Source organism: Neophocaena asiaeorientalis, unplaced genomic scaffold (assembly GCF_003031525.2).
Source record: "Neophocaena asiaeorientalis asiaeorientalis breed wild unplaced genomic scaffold, Neophocaena_asiaeorientalis_V1.1 scaffold67, whole genome shotgun sequence".
NCBI lineage: Eukaryota > Metazoa > Chordata > Mammalia > Artiodactyla > Phocoenidae > Neophocaena > Neophocaena asiaeorientalis.
The window spans coordinates 89,376-106,687 of record NW_020173731.1 but is presented as its reverse complement, the minus strand read 5'-3'; the positions used below and the strand labels follow the sequence as shown (position 1 = coordinate 106,687).

General features: G+C 44.8%; 1 protein-coding gene across 2 annotated transcripts in view; it reads left to right on the top strand.

Annotated features, from left to right (window-relative positions):
- NIBAN1 (niban apoptosis regulator 1) overlaps positions 1-17,085 on the top strand; it is a 161,735-nt gene extending 144,650 nt beyond the window's left edge. The window contains exons 10-14 of one of the 2 annotated variants that reach the window (XM_024751032.1): positions 1,960-2,121; positions 3,709-3,819; positions 6,186-6,293; positions 10,440-10,551; positions 12,457-13,675. In XM_024751032.1, coding sequence (XP_024606800.1) covers positions 1,960-2,121; positions 3,709-3,819; positions 6,186-6,293; positions 10,440-10,551; positions 12,457-13,577 — 1,614 coding nt within the window. In that variant the 3' untranslated portion in view covers positions 13,578-13,675. Of the gene's footprint in view, positions 1-1,959; positions 2,122-3,708; positions 3,820-6,185; positions 6,294-10,439; positions 10,552-12,456 lie in introns of both variants that reach the window. The other variant, XM_024751033.1, reaches the window with a different exon arrangement.
- The last annotated feature ends 227 nt before the right edge of the window (positions 17,086-17,312 follow it).

Here is a 17,312-nt window from a genome sequence, read left to right as displayed (position 1 = left end):
GAACAAAGCTGCAATAAATAATCTTGTTATATATATTCATTTACTTTGATGCTTTTATTTCTATGGGATAGATGCCTAGGACAGGATTGCTAGGTTGAAAGGTAGGAATATTTCTCATGTTAACTGATGTTTCCATTTGCTTCCCAAAAAAAGAATTAAAATTTTACAATTCTACCAATTGTACATGGCAGAGGACTTTCTCCTTTATATTCCTGTCAGCATTAGGGAATCACTTGTTTAACTTCTGCCAATCTTACAGGAGCAAAGTGGTAACCGATTGATTTTTCCTCTCCTGTCTGTTTAATGATATTTTAAAAAATAGACACATTACAAATTATATGTCAAGGGGCAAGTTTGACAGCATGCTTTTGGTCATTAATTCTACTTCAGTGAGGTTCTCCAGAACTCACTTTTTTTTTTTTTTTTTTTTTTTTTTTTTGCGGTACGCGGGCCTCTCACTGTTGTGGCCTCCCCTGTCACGGAGCACAGGCTCCAGACGCACAGGCCCAGCGGCCATGGCTCACGGGCCCAGCCGCTCTGCGGTATGTGGGATCTTCCCGGACCGGGGCACAAACCCGTGTCCCCTGCATCGGCAGGCAGACTCCCAACCACTGCACCACCAGGGAAGCCCCAGAACTCACTTCTAAAGGGAGTAATATTTTCCTTTTACAAGCACAATGAAAGTGGACCCTTGTTAAATTCTTTTTTTTTTCTTATAAATAACCAAGTTTCTGTATCTTTTTAAATTAATTAATATTTAATTTTGGCTGTGTTGGGTCTTCGTTGCTGCACGTGGGCTTTCTCTAGTTGCGGTGAGCGGGGGCTACTCTTCATTGCAGAGCACGGGCTCTAGGCGCATGGGCTTCAGTAGTTGTGGCATGCAAGCTCAGTAGTTGTGGCTCGCAGGCTCTAGAATGCAGGCTTAGTAGTCATGGCGTGTCCCCTGCATTGGCAGGCGTATTTTTAACCACTGAGCCACCAGGGAAGTCCCCTTGTTAAATTCTTGTTTAGAGAAATCTAGAACTCTAGATTTATCTCTTTTCTGTGACCTGAAACTCAGACAGCACATCCTGTATTATTCACAATCACCCTGTTACTGTGTTACTCCCCAGTTCTCCGTAGGCCTCCATTTTCAGCACCTTTCTTTCTGTCTTCTCTTTCTCCACCCACCCTCCTGTTTATTCTAGATCTGCAATATTCAATTTTTTAAATTACTTTTAAATAAGCTTGGAAAATAAGATGCATTCTGTTGGCAAAAACACTCATAGTGTAAGACTATGTTGATAATACTTGAGATCCTTAGTGGATGAGGTCAGTTGCTGTCCTCTTGCTGGAAGTCATATGGCCTCATCGATCAAGTTATCACTTGTACAAACTAGAGGAGGGGGGACCTCAGGTTTTAAAGCTGGATACCTCTTCTAGGCTAGGCCTCTTCCTATCTCACCCACCTCCCCATCCACTAGCAGAGGGAAGCCCTTGGGCACTGACAGAGCCTCAGAGAACTGTGGGGACTCTGGCTTTACTCTTAGAGTCCAGGGGGCATCCTGAACTCCCTGGGATTTTCTGAGAGGGATGTCACTCATTAAAGAAGGCTTTGGAGGCTTGTGAGCTCACAGCAGTTCCATGTGCCAAAGAGCCTTCCTGAACTCTTGAGCTCTGGAAGTGGGTACTTGGAGTCCATCAAGAGCTTGACAAGACTGAGCCCCACTGAATGCAGCCCTGGGAGCTTCCATTGTCCAGTTGGTTCTTCTACCAATCTCTATCCTAGCAATAGAGCTGCCCTAGGAACCCATCCAAGAACGGAAATAAGACAATGAAGATGTCGCAGATATAGTGATCTGAGAAGTGATTCAGTCTAATAACATGTGTGATTGTTTAGAATTTATGTAATATGTAATAGTCGTGTAATATAGTTCCTAAGTCTGAAGGTGTGTAATTTTTCCCTTCACCAAAATGCAGCATCTAGACTGGCTTATGAATCTTCCATTGGATTCCGTGAAGATGGAACCTTGTTATAGTAAAGTCAACCTGCTTCAGGAGCACCTGCAGGATCTCAAGAGCCGCTTCAGATTCCCCCACATCGATCTGGTGGTCCAGAGGACGCAGAACTACATGCAAGAGGTAGGGGCGGTGAGGTCATCCACGTGGATGAGGTTGGGGGAGCAGAGAAACGAGTGCGGCAAATGAGACAGGTGTACTAGTGTAGCTCAGGGAAATGAGGCCCATTTCTTTAGTCACCATGTTGAGTGAGGACATATTTTGTGCTGTTCCAGCTGGCTCATCTTTCTTCCATGTTGATGAGCATCGTAAAGAAGAGATATCTCAGGGAAATAAAGTAGCATTAATTGATAATTACTTGATTTGTCAAATCAGTGCTATTAATGTTGGATGCAGATTAGAATCATCTGGGAGCTTTTAAGAAATACTGATGTCTAGGCCACACTCCTAGTGATTTTGATATTATCTTTTTGGTAATTAAAAAAAAATTTCTTCCACTCCCATCCCTACTGCTTTTAATATGCAACCAGGATGGAGAACCAGTGGCTTGAATCAATTCCCTAACCTAGTTAAAAGTAAATCAATCAATCAGTCAATCAGAGCTTTAAATTTGGATTTCTTGGGTCTCCTTGATAGGTTCCTTTTTTTCCCACAAGGAACTTTTTCTCCAGGGCAGGAGTGAATAGCTCAAACTCGTTCCATATTCTAATGCTTTCTAAATGAAGGAAGGGTGTGACCATTGAAGCCATTAAGAGCACAATTCTACTTCACAAATGTTCGAAGGGAGCTTCCTGTGGGTTGGACGCTGTGCCAGATTCCACTCTGGGGAGCTGATAGTGAGACAGATTCTTAGGTAAATTCACTACAGCGTTGAAAGCGCTGAGAGAAAGGTATTGTGTTGGATGCTTTCAGATCACAGGCTTGGGGAAGAAAGGAGATTTTTCTTCTTAAAACTTATAGGCAGGATTAAGTGGCACACTTTATTATCTAACCTCTGAGTTGTGAGGGATTAAAGACAGACAAGGAACAAAATTGGTCAACGGTTTGACTGAAGTCCCTTTGATAGTACTGGACCCTGGTGAAACAGGTACAGGCACAAGTGCAGAGAATAAGAAATCTGAACTACTTCCGTTCCCTAACCCACGAGCATGTCAGCCACAGTCTCCACTGAGCTCTGACCCTGCCTCCCTTCCCAACCTGGCAGAGAAAGGAAGAGAAGTAGGGTGGGAGACTGGAAAATGGAGCGAGAGATGTGCTGGCATGGTTTACATCCATCTGAAAGTGGAGGTGCAGAACTAAAGGGCCACCTCATTTCATTAAGCCCTGACCACAGGCACCAGAGAACACAGGAAAGGGATGACCACAGGAAATGATGATATCCTCAACCTCATGGTCTTGGGTTTCCCAGTTAAGGGTGGAAGGAGAAGAGATGAGAAGAAAAGATACATACATGTGTACATACACGCATAGGTATGTGTGTGTGTGTGTGTGTGTGCTTCCCAGCCTCTTACTGATGCCACTGTGGCCATGGGCCTATGCATTTCACAGTCCATGTAGTGGGATGAGGACCTGTTGCCCTGGGTCATCCACAGGGTAGTGACCATCTTTGGTGGTCATCGTCTCCTTCTCTCCAAGTTGATGTAGACTTGGAGAGGGTAGTGATCCCAGCCTGTAACTGCGGTCTGTTTCTGTGTTGCTTTTGGTTTCTAGCTAATGGAGAATGCGGTATTCACTTTTGAGCAGTTGCTTTCCCCACATCTCCAAGGAGAGGCCTCCAAAACCACAGCCGCCATTGAGAAGGTTAAGCTCCGAGTCTTAAAGGTAAAATTGTTCTCTCATTTGTGGGAAGCATGAAGCAAGAATGTGACCCATTTGTTTCGTGAAGTGGAAAATACCAAGTTCTCTGTTTCACTTGCCCCGCCTTTTAAAAATCTTTCCCCTTCTCTTTCCTCCCTGAGACACCCGTGACTATCACCTAGCAGCAGTTCCCCCACGACTTTCATGCCTATTCTGCCATCTAGTGGCTACTTTAGGGACCACAGGTCCTCAGCGTCATTGTCACTTCCTCAGCCAGAAGTGAGGTGTCCAGGCTTACTTGCATAGCAAGTGGACTTGATATTTATTGGCTATCCACTATAAGCAAAGGATTGTGATAGGTATTGCATGGAATATAAAAATAGGCAAGGCACACCCTCTTTCTTCGAGGAGTTTACAGTATAGTAAAACCTATTTAAATTAACCATCATGATACCTGCTTTATGAAATTGTTTTAAATGTGCTTCATGCAAAAGTTTATATTAAAATGGCTGTAATAATAGGAGCTTACATATATAGGTCATATCTTTAAGCTTTTTTAAAAACAACCCGGACTTCCCGGGTGGCACAGTGGTTAAGAATCCACCTGCCAACGCAGGGGATACAGGTTCGATCCCTGGCCCAGGAAGGTCCCACATGCTGCAGAGCAGCTAAACCCCTGCACCGCAACTACTGAGCCTGTGCTGTAGAGCCTGTGAGCCATAACTACTGAGCCCGCGTGCCACAACTGCTGAAGCCCGTGCGCCTAGAGCCCGTGCTCTGCAACAAGAGAAGTCACTGCAATGAGAAGCCCACGCACCACAACGAAGAGTAGCCCCGTTCGCCGCAACTAGAGAAAGCCCGTGTGCAACAACGAAGACCCAACACAGCCAAGATAAATTTTTTTAAAAACCTGTTTCATTTGATCCTCACAAGAACTTGTGAGATCATTGGAATATGTCTCCATTGTAGAGATGAGGAAACTGACCTCCTAAGGTATCACATGACTTACGTAAGCTCAATAGGCTAGTCTGTGGTGAGCTTAGAGCTAAAACTATCCCTAAACCTAGTCCACTAATTTTTTATTACCTACTTTCCCTAAGCATGGCTTTGGAACAGAAGATCAAAGTCTCACAGAGCCTAGGAGGTGGTCCCTGAATTTCAGACCTGATCTTAATGCCTCACAGGCAGTAGGAAACTCTGGCAACCAAATCATTGAGATTAAAAGCAATATTTGTCACAATAACACACAAAATAATGAACCTGCCATTGAGAAAGAAAAGATAGTCCCAATGTCAATGCCACCTGCCACATCAACACAATTTTTACCTCTCAGGACAGTCCATCTCTTTCCTGGACACTTTTATCTACAAGAACATACTTCCTAATGCTAAGCCAAAGTTCTCACCACTGGTAATTCTAGTTCTACCCTCTTTGCTCATGTCCTTCTTCCACATGGTAGCCTTTGGTTGTTTGAATAGAGCTATGTTTTTGCCCCAAGTTATTATCTCCAGCATAAATCTCTTTAACCATTTTTTTCTTTTTTTTTTTTTGCGGTACGCGGGCCTCTCACTGTTGTGGCCTATCCCATTGTGGAGCACAGGCTCCGGATGCACAGGCTCAGCGGTCATGGCTCACGGGCCCAGCCACTCCGCGGCATGTGGGATCCTCCCGGACCGGGGCATGAACCCGTGTCCCCTGCATCGGCAGGCGGACTCTCAACCACTGCACCACCAGGGAAGCCCTAACCATTCTTTATTTGGCCTGACCATTCTGCTTACATGCCTGTGACTATGCTCCAGTTTGTCTGTGCCTTCCCCACTTTAAAGCAACACCTAAAACCAAACCCTGGTCTCTAGGTATGGATGTTCCATGTAGAACAGAGTGAATCATCATCTTTCCAGTTCCAGATACTGCATCTCTTTGGTTAACACGCCATGGTGTTAATGTAGCTGTGAGCCAGATGCTCTCTTTCCTTGTGGAAATCGTTACAACCTACCAATCCTGCTTTCAGGATGTAGAGTGAAGGAAGGAGATGATCGTGGCTTCCATGGACCAACTCAGGACAGGGGTGGTGAAATAATAACTCATCCCCCAGTTCTGTCTTCAACTTTCTAACACAGAAGTCACTCTGTTTTTTTTTTTTTTATCTTACTTCAGTTTCCACATGTGTAAGAAGGGAAGGTAAGATGGGTCATTATCAGTCATAACCTTTACTTAGAGTGTGAGAGAATTGCACAGAAAGATCTCTGAAACCTTGGAACACCACAAGGGTCCTCAGAAATTAGGGGGGGAAAGGGAGATGAAGTGAGTAGCTGAGTTTTTTGTTGAAGCAAAAGTGAACAGATTGTAATGTTGCTATTTAGCCTATGTTTCTATCTCTGTATTGACAGCAATATGATTATGACAGCAGCACCATCCGGAAGAGGATATTTCAAGAGGCGCTGGTTCAAATCACACTTCCCACCGTGCAGAAGGCACTGGCGTCCGTGTGCAAACCAGTAAGGGGATGGGTTACTCCAGAGCCTGCTGTCGTTGCCTATGAAGTTCAAGCAATTGTTTTTGGTCATGATGTGCTTACAAACAGTATTTGACCAGGGAGGGGTCAACAAACTTTTCCAATAAATAGTCAGATAGTAAATATTTTAGGCTTCCCGGCCATACTGTTTCTGTTGCAATCACTCAGTTCTGCTGTTGTAGCACTGAAGCAGCCATAGGTGATACATAAACAAATGGGCAGTCTGTGTTCCTATAATACTTTATTTACAAAAACAAGCAGCTGGGGCTTCCCTGGTGGCGCAGTGGTTGAGAATCTGCCTGCTAATGCAGGGGACACGGGTTCGAGCCCTGGTCTGGGAAGATCCCACTCGTACCGCCAAAAAAAAAAAATAAAAAAAAAAAAAAAAAAACAAAAAAAACAAGCAGCTGGCTGGATTTGCTGACCCTTGGACAAGACAAAAATCTCAAAGGGTAATAATCAGAGTTTGAGCCAAGTTAAGGGTTGCCATAGAATGCCTGAGGATACCAGGGGTTCCTCATTATGGTGTGACTCATAGGTCCAGCGTGTCCTCTGAAACTTGACCTCTACATCCATGAAGAGACCTTAAGTAACACAATTACAGAAGGCTATTTGTTCTGTTAAATCCAGTAACGTATGCTTATTGAAATCAATGAAACTGAAACCATTTAAAGCTGCCACGGACACTAGGCAACCAGTGACAGCCATGATTGTGAAGATGTGACTTAGCCTGTAGAGCAGGGTCGTGGATGAGCCAACTGCGGAGCCTGGGTCAAGACCTGGGTTCAAGTCCCAGCTCCTCTATGTATGAGCTCTGGGGCCTCGGGCAAGTCACTTTTCCTCTCTCTTGGCCTAGATTTCATCAAGAAAATGGAGATTATAATACTTTGCAGTATCCTTCTTAAGACTGAGAAGGCTAGGGTGATCCAGTGAACATTTGATAAGTGCTCGCATGAGCTTGGCACTTTGTATGGATTGTCTCCATGATACTCATCACAACCCTATGAGGAGGTACTATTTATATCCTCATTGCACAAATGAGGAAGGCTGAGGGGCTAAGTAATGGGCCCAAAGTCACAGAGCTGGGAACTGCCAGAGTCTGAACCTAGATCCCACTCACTGATAACATGGTATGTACTCAGAAAATGGTATTTACTACTGCCTTTACTACTGCTACATGATCTATGAGCTGGGACATTTGCAAGGCCGGCTCCCTCTTGGCACAAATGATAAAGAGCTTTTTAGAATTTAAAAAGGGCTTTTTGGCAACTTAGAGAGTCTCCAAGCATTGGAACATTAAAATCCTTTGCGTGAGTTATTTTACTGCGGCAATTTCTTTGGTCATTTTTATATTCTGTAAATGCTGTTTTTCTTCAGAAAACCATGGGCATTTCTAGTACCTGGCACTTCTTTCTGAGGGTATATTTCTTTCATAGAAAAGGATTTGATCAAATCAGGGCAGTAAGGAATCTGTCTATACGATTGTCTCTTGCCTGATGTGGATAGAGAAGTCCAGCCATCCAAAGGATGACTCAGTGCACCTTGGACGTGTCTGCACGCAGATGTTCTGCTTAGTTTTCTTTTCCAATTCCAAAGGCAATCTGGGGTCCCTGGAGCCACATCCTCCCATGAGGGGAGAAGAGTAAGGGAAGTCCCCCTTCCAGTCTGCTCCCCTTTTTCCAGAAATCCGCAGAGTTGTACCCAATCCGTCAGAGGCTCTTGTGATTTTTAATCAAGATAGACTGGTTTCAACAGAAAGGCCCAGCGTTTTCAGTAATGAAGGATATTGTATCAGGGTCAAGAAATTTAAAAACATCTGGATTTACAGAATAAATAAATTAGGGGAGCATCTGCTTCAGAGAAGGATTCTTTATTTAACTGAAGTGTGTTTCCCTTGGTTCTTTAAGTCACAGCTTCCAAGATCTGTGGTACTCAACCCAAGCTGCACCTTAGAATTGCCTGGGGAGATTCTTTTTTAAATTCTGATTCTCCCAGACCCACCCTCAGGGATTCCAATTTAGTGGATCCAGGGAATTCAATATACGTCACAGTTTGATCAATTCAGTATAGAAGACCTGTTTTGTAAAGTGGTACGCATCACAGTAAGTTCCCCTAGAAATGATTCCTCTCCGCAGAATTATTTAGCTGGTTGAAAGTTTAAAGGTCTACTGTTTATTTATTCAGCAAACATATATAAAATATGTATCAAATACGATCCAGGCGCTGTGCCAGGACAGTGTCCCTGCTGTCCTGGGGTTCACAGCCTAGAGGCCGGAGACAGAGACAGGTACACAGTGGACTTTGTGATGAGCACAGCAGAAGCCTTGTGGGGAAGAGTGATAGCAGAGTTCAGAGGAGGGTGCCCAACTCTGCCTATGGGGGCAGAGAGGACTTCCCAGAGTCGTGTTTTCGCCCAGTCCTGAGGGATGAATAACAGTCAGGGGACTAAGGAGCGGAAGACCACGTGGGGAGATGAAAGGTGTTGCAGACATGAGCCTGTGCCCCTCATTTTGAAGAGGTGGAGAGAGGCGCAGAGCAGTGACCTGGCTTGCCTAGGGTCCCGCAGCTAGCCCAGGGCAGTGTCCAGTTCCTGGGCAATGCTCTTCCCATGTGGCACTTTTCTGTGTGTCTGTCCTGTCCCACAGACCCTCTTGAGATCATGGAAGCTCGTGTCTCTTCAGTCCTGTGGCTTTCCCTTAGGGTGGGTATAAAGGGGTCCCATTATTACCCACTGTGATCTGGTCCTGGGCTACAGAACCCCAAGTCCTAGCACTGAGAGTTGTCTGAATGTGGTGGCTTCTGAACACCTGCTGTAAATCTTCTCCCTCCAGGCAAAAGGCATTGAATCCCACCGCTAAGTCCCTGGCTCTCTAAGAACCAGATGTCAGGAGCCCTCCTCCAGCACCATCAGGTGCAAGGATTACTGAGTTAATCACTAGGATATGATTTACTTCATTTTGATCCACGACTTGACCTCATACCAATAACAGGCAAGCCATGTGGAAACTCTTGGAAAGCAGGAAGTGTTAGAGGATTTTGCATGATGCCTGGATTGCCTTAGATGGAATCAGTGAGTTCCAGGGCCAGTTGGAGGGAAAGAGGAGAACATTTCTGAAGAGTCTTTGACTAGAGATCCTCCACACCTGAAAAGGGGTCCCATCCTAAGAGAGTTAAACCTACCTCTACTCTAGGACCCAGCAATCTCACTTCTAGGTGTACACTCAAGATAAATAAGTCCTAAATCCACAAAATCATGCACAAGAATATTCATAGCAGTTATGTTCATAACAGTCAATATCCATCAATAGGAGTATAGGTAAACAATTTTAGTTTACCCATATGAGTGCCATTTATCAATAAAAAGGAATGAGCTACTGCTACATGTGAAAACATGGATGAATCTCAAAAAAAAAACACACAAAAAAAGAATACAGGATTCCATTTATATAATTTTAAAGAACAAGAAAAACTAATCTATTGTGATAGACACAAGATCAGTGCTTATCTCTTGGGGTGGGAGGAGTGTGGACTAGAAAAGGGTATGAGGGTGATGGAAATGTTTTCTGTCTTGATCTGGGTTATGGATTTATAGTATATAAATCCATATATTTTATAGTATATAAATATATATATATACTATATATATACTATATATATATATACTATATATTTTATAGTATATAAATATATAGTATATAAATAGTATATAAATCCATATATTCCATATAAATATAAATGTATATTTATACATTTAAAATCATTGAGCTGTACTTTTAAAATGTGTGCATTTTTCTGGGTATAACTTATACCTTAGTAAAGTACTTTTGGCATTTAAAAAAATAGCAGAAGCAGAAGAGGGAGGAAATGTTTTGGTTATGATGAAAAAAAGGAGGGCCCCAGACCCACTGACAAGGCCTTGAGATGATCAGAATCTCTGGTGTCTGCCCCCTCGAAGGGCACAGAGCCTGTCCCCAGTACAGGGAATGGTGCCTGCGGAAAGGGAAGGGGAATGACCAATGCATCACACTCCAAGGGGGGATCACAAGTGACAGCCGTCCTTTCCATAGCTCCTCTGAGAACTGGCATCTCATGTTTTGTCCCCCTTGTCTTCTTATCTCTTCCTCTATAGGAGCTTCAGAAATATGAGCAGTTCATCTTTGCAGATCACACCAATATGATCCATGTTGAAAATGTCTATGAGGAGATTTTACATCAGATCCTCCTTGATGAAACTCTGAAAGGTAAGGAAGGTTTCCCTGGTCCTGGAGAAAGCTCTAGATAGAGGGGAGTACCCCTGAGTGGACCCTGGGAGGCCAGCTAGGTTTTATCAACAGGAATGAAAGGGGAAGAGGAAATTGACACGAGGAGCTGGGGAGACAGAGAACAGGGACAGAAGGGACGTCCCCTGAGCAGTCATGATTGGGCTCATACTCTGACCCGTTAGATATTATTTCTCTTTCAATCCAGATAAGGACTCTGTGAGAGGAGATTTTTAAGCTTCATTTTTCAGATGAGAAAACTAAGGCTTAGAGACATTAAACCCAGGGTGTCTCATGAACAGCTATCTTCCTCCAGCTGTTGCAGACAGAACAGAGGAAAAAGGGCTCTCCTTAGCCACAGGCTCACAACCCCTCCCGAGCCTGGAGGGGGTGATTCAGTAGCAGGGCTTCCCAGCTGCTCTGCTCTCTCAGCACATTCCTCACCTCCGCTCAGCTGGACAGAAAGACACTGGGCGATGACTCCGTCCTCTGTGAGTCTTGTTAAGACTCTAGCACCCAGTGTCCCATGGAATCAGTCCTTGTTTGGGATAGGAGTGTAGATAGGAAAACTTGGATAGAAATAGGCTGGAGAGGGCCGTCCCTAAAACTATAGGCCTGAAACATATCTGGTCTCCACAAAGAGCATCACCAAAACCCCTCCACAAAGAAAGCTGGCCAAGCACAAGCCCCAGGTCCAAGTAGCTCATCCAGTGAGATAAGGAGTATAAAGATGTCAGCACAGGGCTTCCCTGGTGGTGCAGTGGTTGAGAGTCCGCCAGCTGATGCAGGGGACATGGGTTCGTGCCCCGGTCCGGGAAGATCCCACGTGCCGCCGAGCGGCTGGGCCCGTGAGCCATGGCTGCTGAGCCTGTGCGTCCGGAGCCTGTGCTCCGCAGCGGGAGGGGCCCCAACAGTGAGAGGCCCGCATACCGCAAAAAAAAAAAAAAAGACGTCAGCACAGTATCTGCACAAAGGAAGGGCTCAGTCAAGGCCACTGGTAGTCCACCATAGCACCTTTGGGCAAATTAGAAAAAGGCTCCCTTCCTCCAGACACCTGACCGCTCTCTGTCAAAAAATTGTCATGACATACTGATTTGGTTCAATCAGGACATGCTACTGCTGCCTGCTGGAAAATTACTACGCTGAATACCCACATCTATGCTGTCTCTGATGTGAATGGCACCCCCTTGGGTGTGAGATCACTGGGCACTGTACAACCTGCACAGCCAGAGGTGGTTGTCAGAAATGTCAGCTGCTGGCTGTGACTGTTGATTTTACTCCTCTCAAGGCCTCTAGGGCTGAGTTAGAGGTACATAGGCCTTCAGTTTGGACACTGCAGGTCTACAGAGCTCTCTCTGCATGCTCAGTACTGAGGACCCATTACACTTTCAGGACTGGACTTTGAGTAAAAGCAGAGAAAGTTAAGGCCTGTTCTGCCCTAAAGGAGTTCAGTCAAAGTAGGCAAACTGGAGCCACACATACTGGCAGCTAATGAAATGTGATGGGGGCCTCCACGGGTGCTACAGATCATGCTGTTGTAGATTTGAGCTCCTTGAAAGCCAAGGCCATATCTTATTCACCTTTGGATTCTCAGAGTCTGTCCCATAGTTGATGTCCAGTCCATGTGTGCTGTCTGAAGAAGTAAATGAGTGAAGGAAAGAATGAATGAACATTACAGAGGTTCAGGGTTTGGCACGAGTTTGTAGGCTCTGGTCATCAGGGAAGACTACCTGGAAGAGGGTGGATGTAAGCTGAAACTTGAAATTGGGAGATTTTGATGGCCAGAAAAGCTGAGAGGGGAGTTTGGCTTCTGGATAAAAATCAGAAAATCCAGGTTGGCCAGGGCTGAGTATTAACGTTATGTTTTGTTTTCTGATATTCCCTCAGTGATAAAGGAAGCTGCTATCCTGAAGAAACACAATTTATTTGAAGACAACATGGCCTTGCCCAGTGAAAGCGTGTCCAGCTTAACTGATCTAAAAACTCCTGCAGGGTCAAACCAGGCCAGCCCTGCCAGGAGAGCCTCGGCCATTCTGCCGGAAGTTCCAGATAGTGAGATCCTGAGTAACGAGGTATTCCAGGAGTCAGGGGAAAAAAAACAGCCGGGGGTCCCTAGTCCATTGGCCAAAGGAGAAAGCCTTTGTTTCCCTGTGCCCAGCCCGCCCCCAGATGGGGACGGGCAGGTCATCATTTCAAGCACTGATGACCCTGTTGTGAATCCGGTGGCTGCAGAAGACACAGCAGGAGCCTCAGAGCTGGAGTTTGGAGAGACTCATGAGGGCCAAGAACCCACCCAGGAAAAGCCAGAGCCCACCTCCGCCTTGGGCTCCTTGAAAGAGCTCAGAAATTTGTTGACGGTGACCACTGAAGTACCAGGGGAATCTGCCGCACCTGAGATTGAAAAAGGTACAAGTAAGGAGACCCTTGTTCCCCAAGAAATTGAGAAAGAAGAGGAAATGACCCAAATCTACACAGAGACCAATCAAGCAGCTGCCTCTAGTCAGGTCAGCAGCGAAGAAAGTGAAGTCAATGAGAGGGAGGTCCATCCTCCCTCTCCCGAGGCTGAGGCTGGTGGGGTAGAGTTGGGGGCATCTCCAGAGGCTCAGCCAGCCTGCGGGGGGCTCAGCGAGGGCGCCAGGGGCCCAGGCCCCTTAGAGGAGCCAGCGGAGGCCGGGGAGCCCACGGAGAGGGAGCTCACGGCCGGGTCCTCCGGACTGGACGCCCTTGAGGGAGGAGGGCCCAGGTGCGCTGTGGAGGCTGAGGCTATGCCCCAAGAAGGTTGCAAGTTAAGTTGTGACCCCGTCAGCCCCAGTGAGAGCCAGGTTTCTCTGGAAGAAGAGGCGGTGGGAGGGAATCACAGCACAGCCCAGGCTACCGCTAGCGTGGAGGCAAAGAAGAGTAAGGCCACCCGCGTTCACGAGTGTCAGTGGGTGGTTGAGAGTGACGCAGACACCTATAGCCTAGATTCACAGAGAGAAGATCCCCCAGAGCGGCCCTCGGAGGAGTGAAAGGGACAATTTGCCAAAAGTCTTTCTTTGAACAAACTCAGCCGAAAGGATACAGCTCAAGGATACACTTTGGGGTTGCCTGCAAGTTGTTACCAGAACAAAAAGAAAAAAAATTACGAAGTACTTCCTTAATTTGTGTAATGAAGCTAGAGGGAATGCGCATAGAGCATGAGCGCTGAGGCAAACCTTTGTGCAGTGCAACTGTTCTGCCATGAATTACTGCTTTAGCATTTTGACAGGAATTACAAAGGTAACGGAGTGTGTGGGGTGAGAGGCAGCTGAGGGAGTCCTGGGAGGGAGGGTGCTGCAGAGAAGACAGTCGGAGCGCTTTGCACGTTCTCCTCTAATGCACTTCAAGGCTTCTAAATTTCTTGTAAGAATGCAAAGGCATACTGTAAATGCAGCTTTGCCGTCTACTTACTATACCAGCCTCACGGTCTCTTAAGGACTCAGCATTAGTCCACATTCAGGCTGCAAGAAAGGGAGGTGGTGAACGTCAGTCCCCCCTGCTGTGTGCAGCCCCACAGAGCCTGAGAGACCATGCCCGAGACCTCTCAGGGGAAGCTGAGATGGGGAGCAGAAACGGAGGAAGGTTGTGGTCTGTGCAGCTGTCTGGGCTGCTTCCTAATTGTGCTATCAATTTCTTACTAATTAATCTTGTTAATTCTTATAAATTAATCACTTTTTGGAGAAAATCAGATGAGACAAGGAAATTTCCTGGGCATGTTTACGCCTGAAAGCATTCCAAATTAGCCTTAGACTGTGCAGAGAAAGAGCTTAGCTGAATTATCGAGCATAAAGCCTACCAATTAAACAGACATCATTTGAACAGCTATACTAGGCCACATGCTGTGTTAGGTACAGTCACAACAACAACAGCGAAAGGACACAAGAAAGAAAGAAAAAAATGAAAAGATAAGGTGCTTGTCTAGTATAAATTAAAAGGCCCAGAGGAACTTAATCTAAAAGAAAAAATACAACAACTTTCTGTCTTTCCATTGAAACAGTCCTGGTTTATTCTCAGGAGGGAATGAAGTGAATACAGTGAAGTAAAAAAGAAAGAGTAGAAAAGAGGGAAAGCAAAGGGAACGAGAAAGGAAGAGAGAGAGGGAGAGAAAAACCAAGCTATAGATCATTAAGTTCCAAAGACGTTACCAGAAAAGGAAATTATTTGCTCAGCAAGTTGTTATGTCCCAGGTGCTGGGATACTGTGGTGAAAATGACTCTGCTCCTTTCTCCCAGAGCTTACACTTTAATGGAAATAGACGGAAATATGTCTTCTAAATGGATCTTGACCTTTACCTGTTAATGTTAAAGGTGGAATGGACTTACTTGTAAAAGATTAAAAAGATGTGTCCTCTTGTCCTTCAGGAAAATACCAGATTATTTCCTGAAAGCTTTAGTCCCAGTTCCACATCTTGAAGTTTCCTTCCACAAATTTTAATATTAGATCCCAACATATTGTCCTAAGAGCTTGTTTTGATCATCATCAGCAAGTAGTTTATATCAGTTTTTTAAAGAATTTGTCCCATAGTTTGACCATTTAGCCAGGAATTAAAATGTCTCCCTCTCCACCTCTCCATGAAGAATTGCTTGGATTTCTAGGTCATAAGGGATGTAGAATAATCAGTATCAGTATACTCTCATATTGAATTGTTTCAACTTCTTTTTCAGTGTTTAGATCCTCACGTTTGTGAAGGATCTCATTGTAGGTAAAGAAGGTGGAGGTCACTCCTCCCCTGGTCCCCGCAGTGCCCGTGCTCACTCATGTCCTTGCGTTTGGCTTAGAACATTACAATTATGTTTACTTCCTGTCTCTCCAGGGGCTCCTTCCTTCAAGGACAGACACCAGGGTTTAGTCATCCTCTGTACTTCCTGCACACACAGTCTTGAATAATGGCTCCCTGCCTTCTCAAGTCACTTGAATATCCCTAGTGCCTAACAAGGAACTGCTTGTGTCCCAGTGCTCAGGAAATGTGAGAACTGATCACCCACCACACGGCTGTGCCGGGGCTATTTGGGGCTTTTGCTGTCAGGCAAGGAGATGTTTTTACTTGGGCTTTCTGCCCTTGGGGAGTCTTCTCTTAAATCAAGTCCAAAGTCCAAGGGGCAGGTGGCCAGATGGTCCGATGTGCTGCCCAGTAAGGCCGGGAGCCAAAGGAGCAGTACCCAGCCTCGCCCAGGACTGCCCTTCTCTCCGGGAGAATTGTGACAAGGAAGCGAGGAGGTCAGAGCCCAAGCTGAGCCCACACCGGAGCTTCCCAGCTTCATCCCTTTCCTCACTTCAGGGCTTTTGGCACACCTTGGAAAGCTAAGAGATTTTTCCAAACCTAAATGAGAGTACCTGTCACTTCATTAGATGGATGAACATCAATCAGTGCCCTCCCTTTACCCATCCGTAGACCAGAGGCGACCAGACACCAAGTGGAAGGATGTAGCTGAGAACACAAGGAATTTTTCTGTACATATTTCACAAAAGACAAGTCCACTAGATTAAGTCCGATGATTGTTCCATTTGAAGATGGAACAGGAAATTAAAGTGCATTAAAATTTCCTTATCTGTTTTAACATGTTGAGTGGAATAGCTTCATATTACCATGAGTTTGTCTTGCTTTTAATACAGACTTATCTGTATTGCTTCAGTGGTTTCCAGGTTGGAGCAAGGTTATTGTGATTTAAATGAGCAGCTTGAAAAGCCTCTGCAGGCTGCTTTGGGGATCTGTCTTATGGGCAAATCATTTGAAACGCATAAAACCTCAAGACATGTTCTTCAGCAAAAATTCCATGACTTTAGTTATGTTACCATTGACTTTTCACAAAGAAAGAATATTTTCCTTGAAAAATAATTAGCTTGTCATTTTTTTCCTTTGCAGCTTAAAGACAGTAGTGCTTTGCATTATGCAGAGTAAACTCTCCTTTCAAAAAAAAACGTATTTTAGAGACCACAAGGATAAGATTCCAGTTTGTCCAAAAGCTTTATAAAGAGGCTGAGTGTGAAGAACTACAGGTCTTCAGGCTCGATCTTCTACATTTTATTACAGAGATTCTCAAGTCTGGTTTTGTAACCCTCAGATTGGAGCCAGTGATTTCAAAGGGTTCCACAGTTCTCTCAGACAAGTGATTTTATTTCTTTATAAAAACCGATAAGTGATATATGCTACATAGCAATTTTAATTTGGGGAAGAGAAGGACATCACTGACTAAATAATACAATTTCACTAGGTAAAAAAGTTGGCTACATGTGCCTTCTTACTTTACCATAAACAAATGGGTTTTACGATTTGCCTTCTGAAGTCTGCAACCTCAGCAAAGAAATCTACACTGTGGATTGATTTTTCTGGTCACTATAGAAAGCATATAAACTTAAAACACTTTGTAACGACATATTTACCCTGCCAAGTGCCTATATTGCAATAAAATGTTTGTCCTTAAAGAAGTGTCCAATGTCATATTTATTTGGAATGGGGCTGGTTTCATCTTTTAAGCATATGTCATACTTGAGCTGGGAGGAAGAGACCTCAGAGACAGAAAGGTGAGTCACTGTTGCTGTATTATGGAACTCTTTACTTTTCTCTCATCAGGAAAGAAGCCACAGGGAAGTCACTTAATGTCAGTTGTAATTATGCTTTTAAAATGCATATGCTAATTTCTCTAGGAATTGGATTACGTCTATAATACAGCAATGGGCAATTATTCTTGATGTAACTGAACTGCTGTTCAAACAAATTTGTTTTC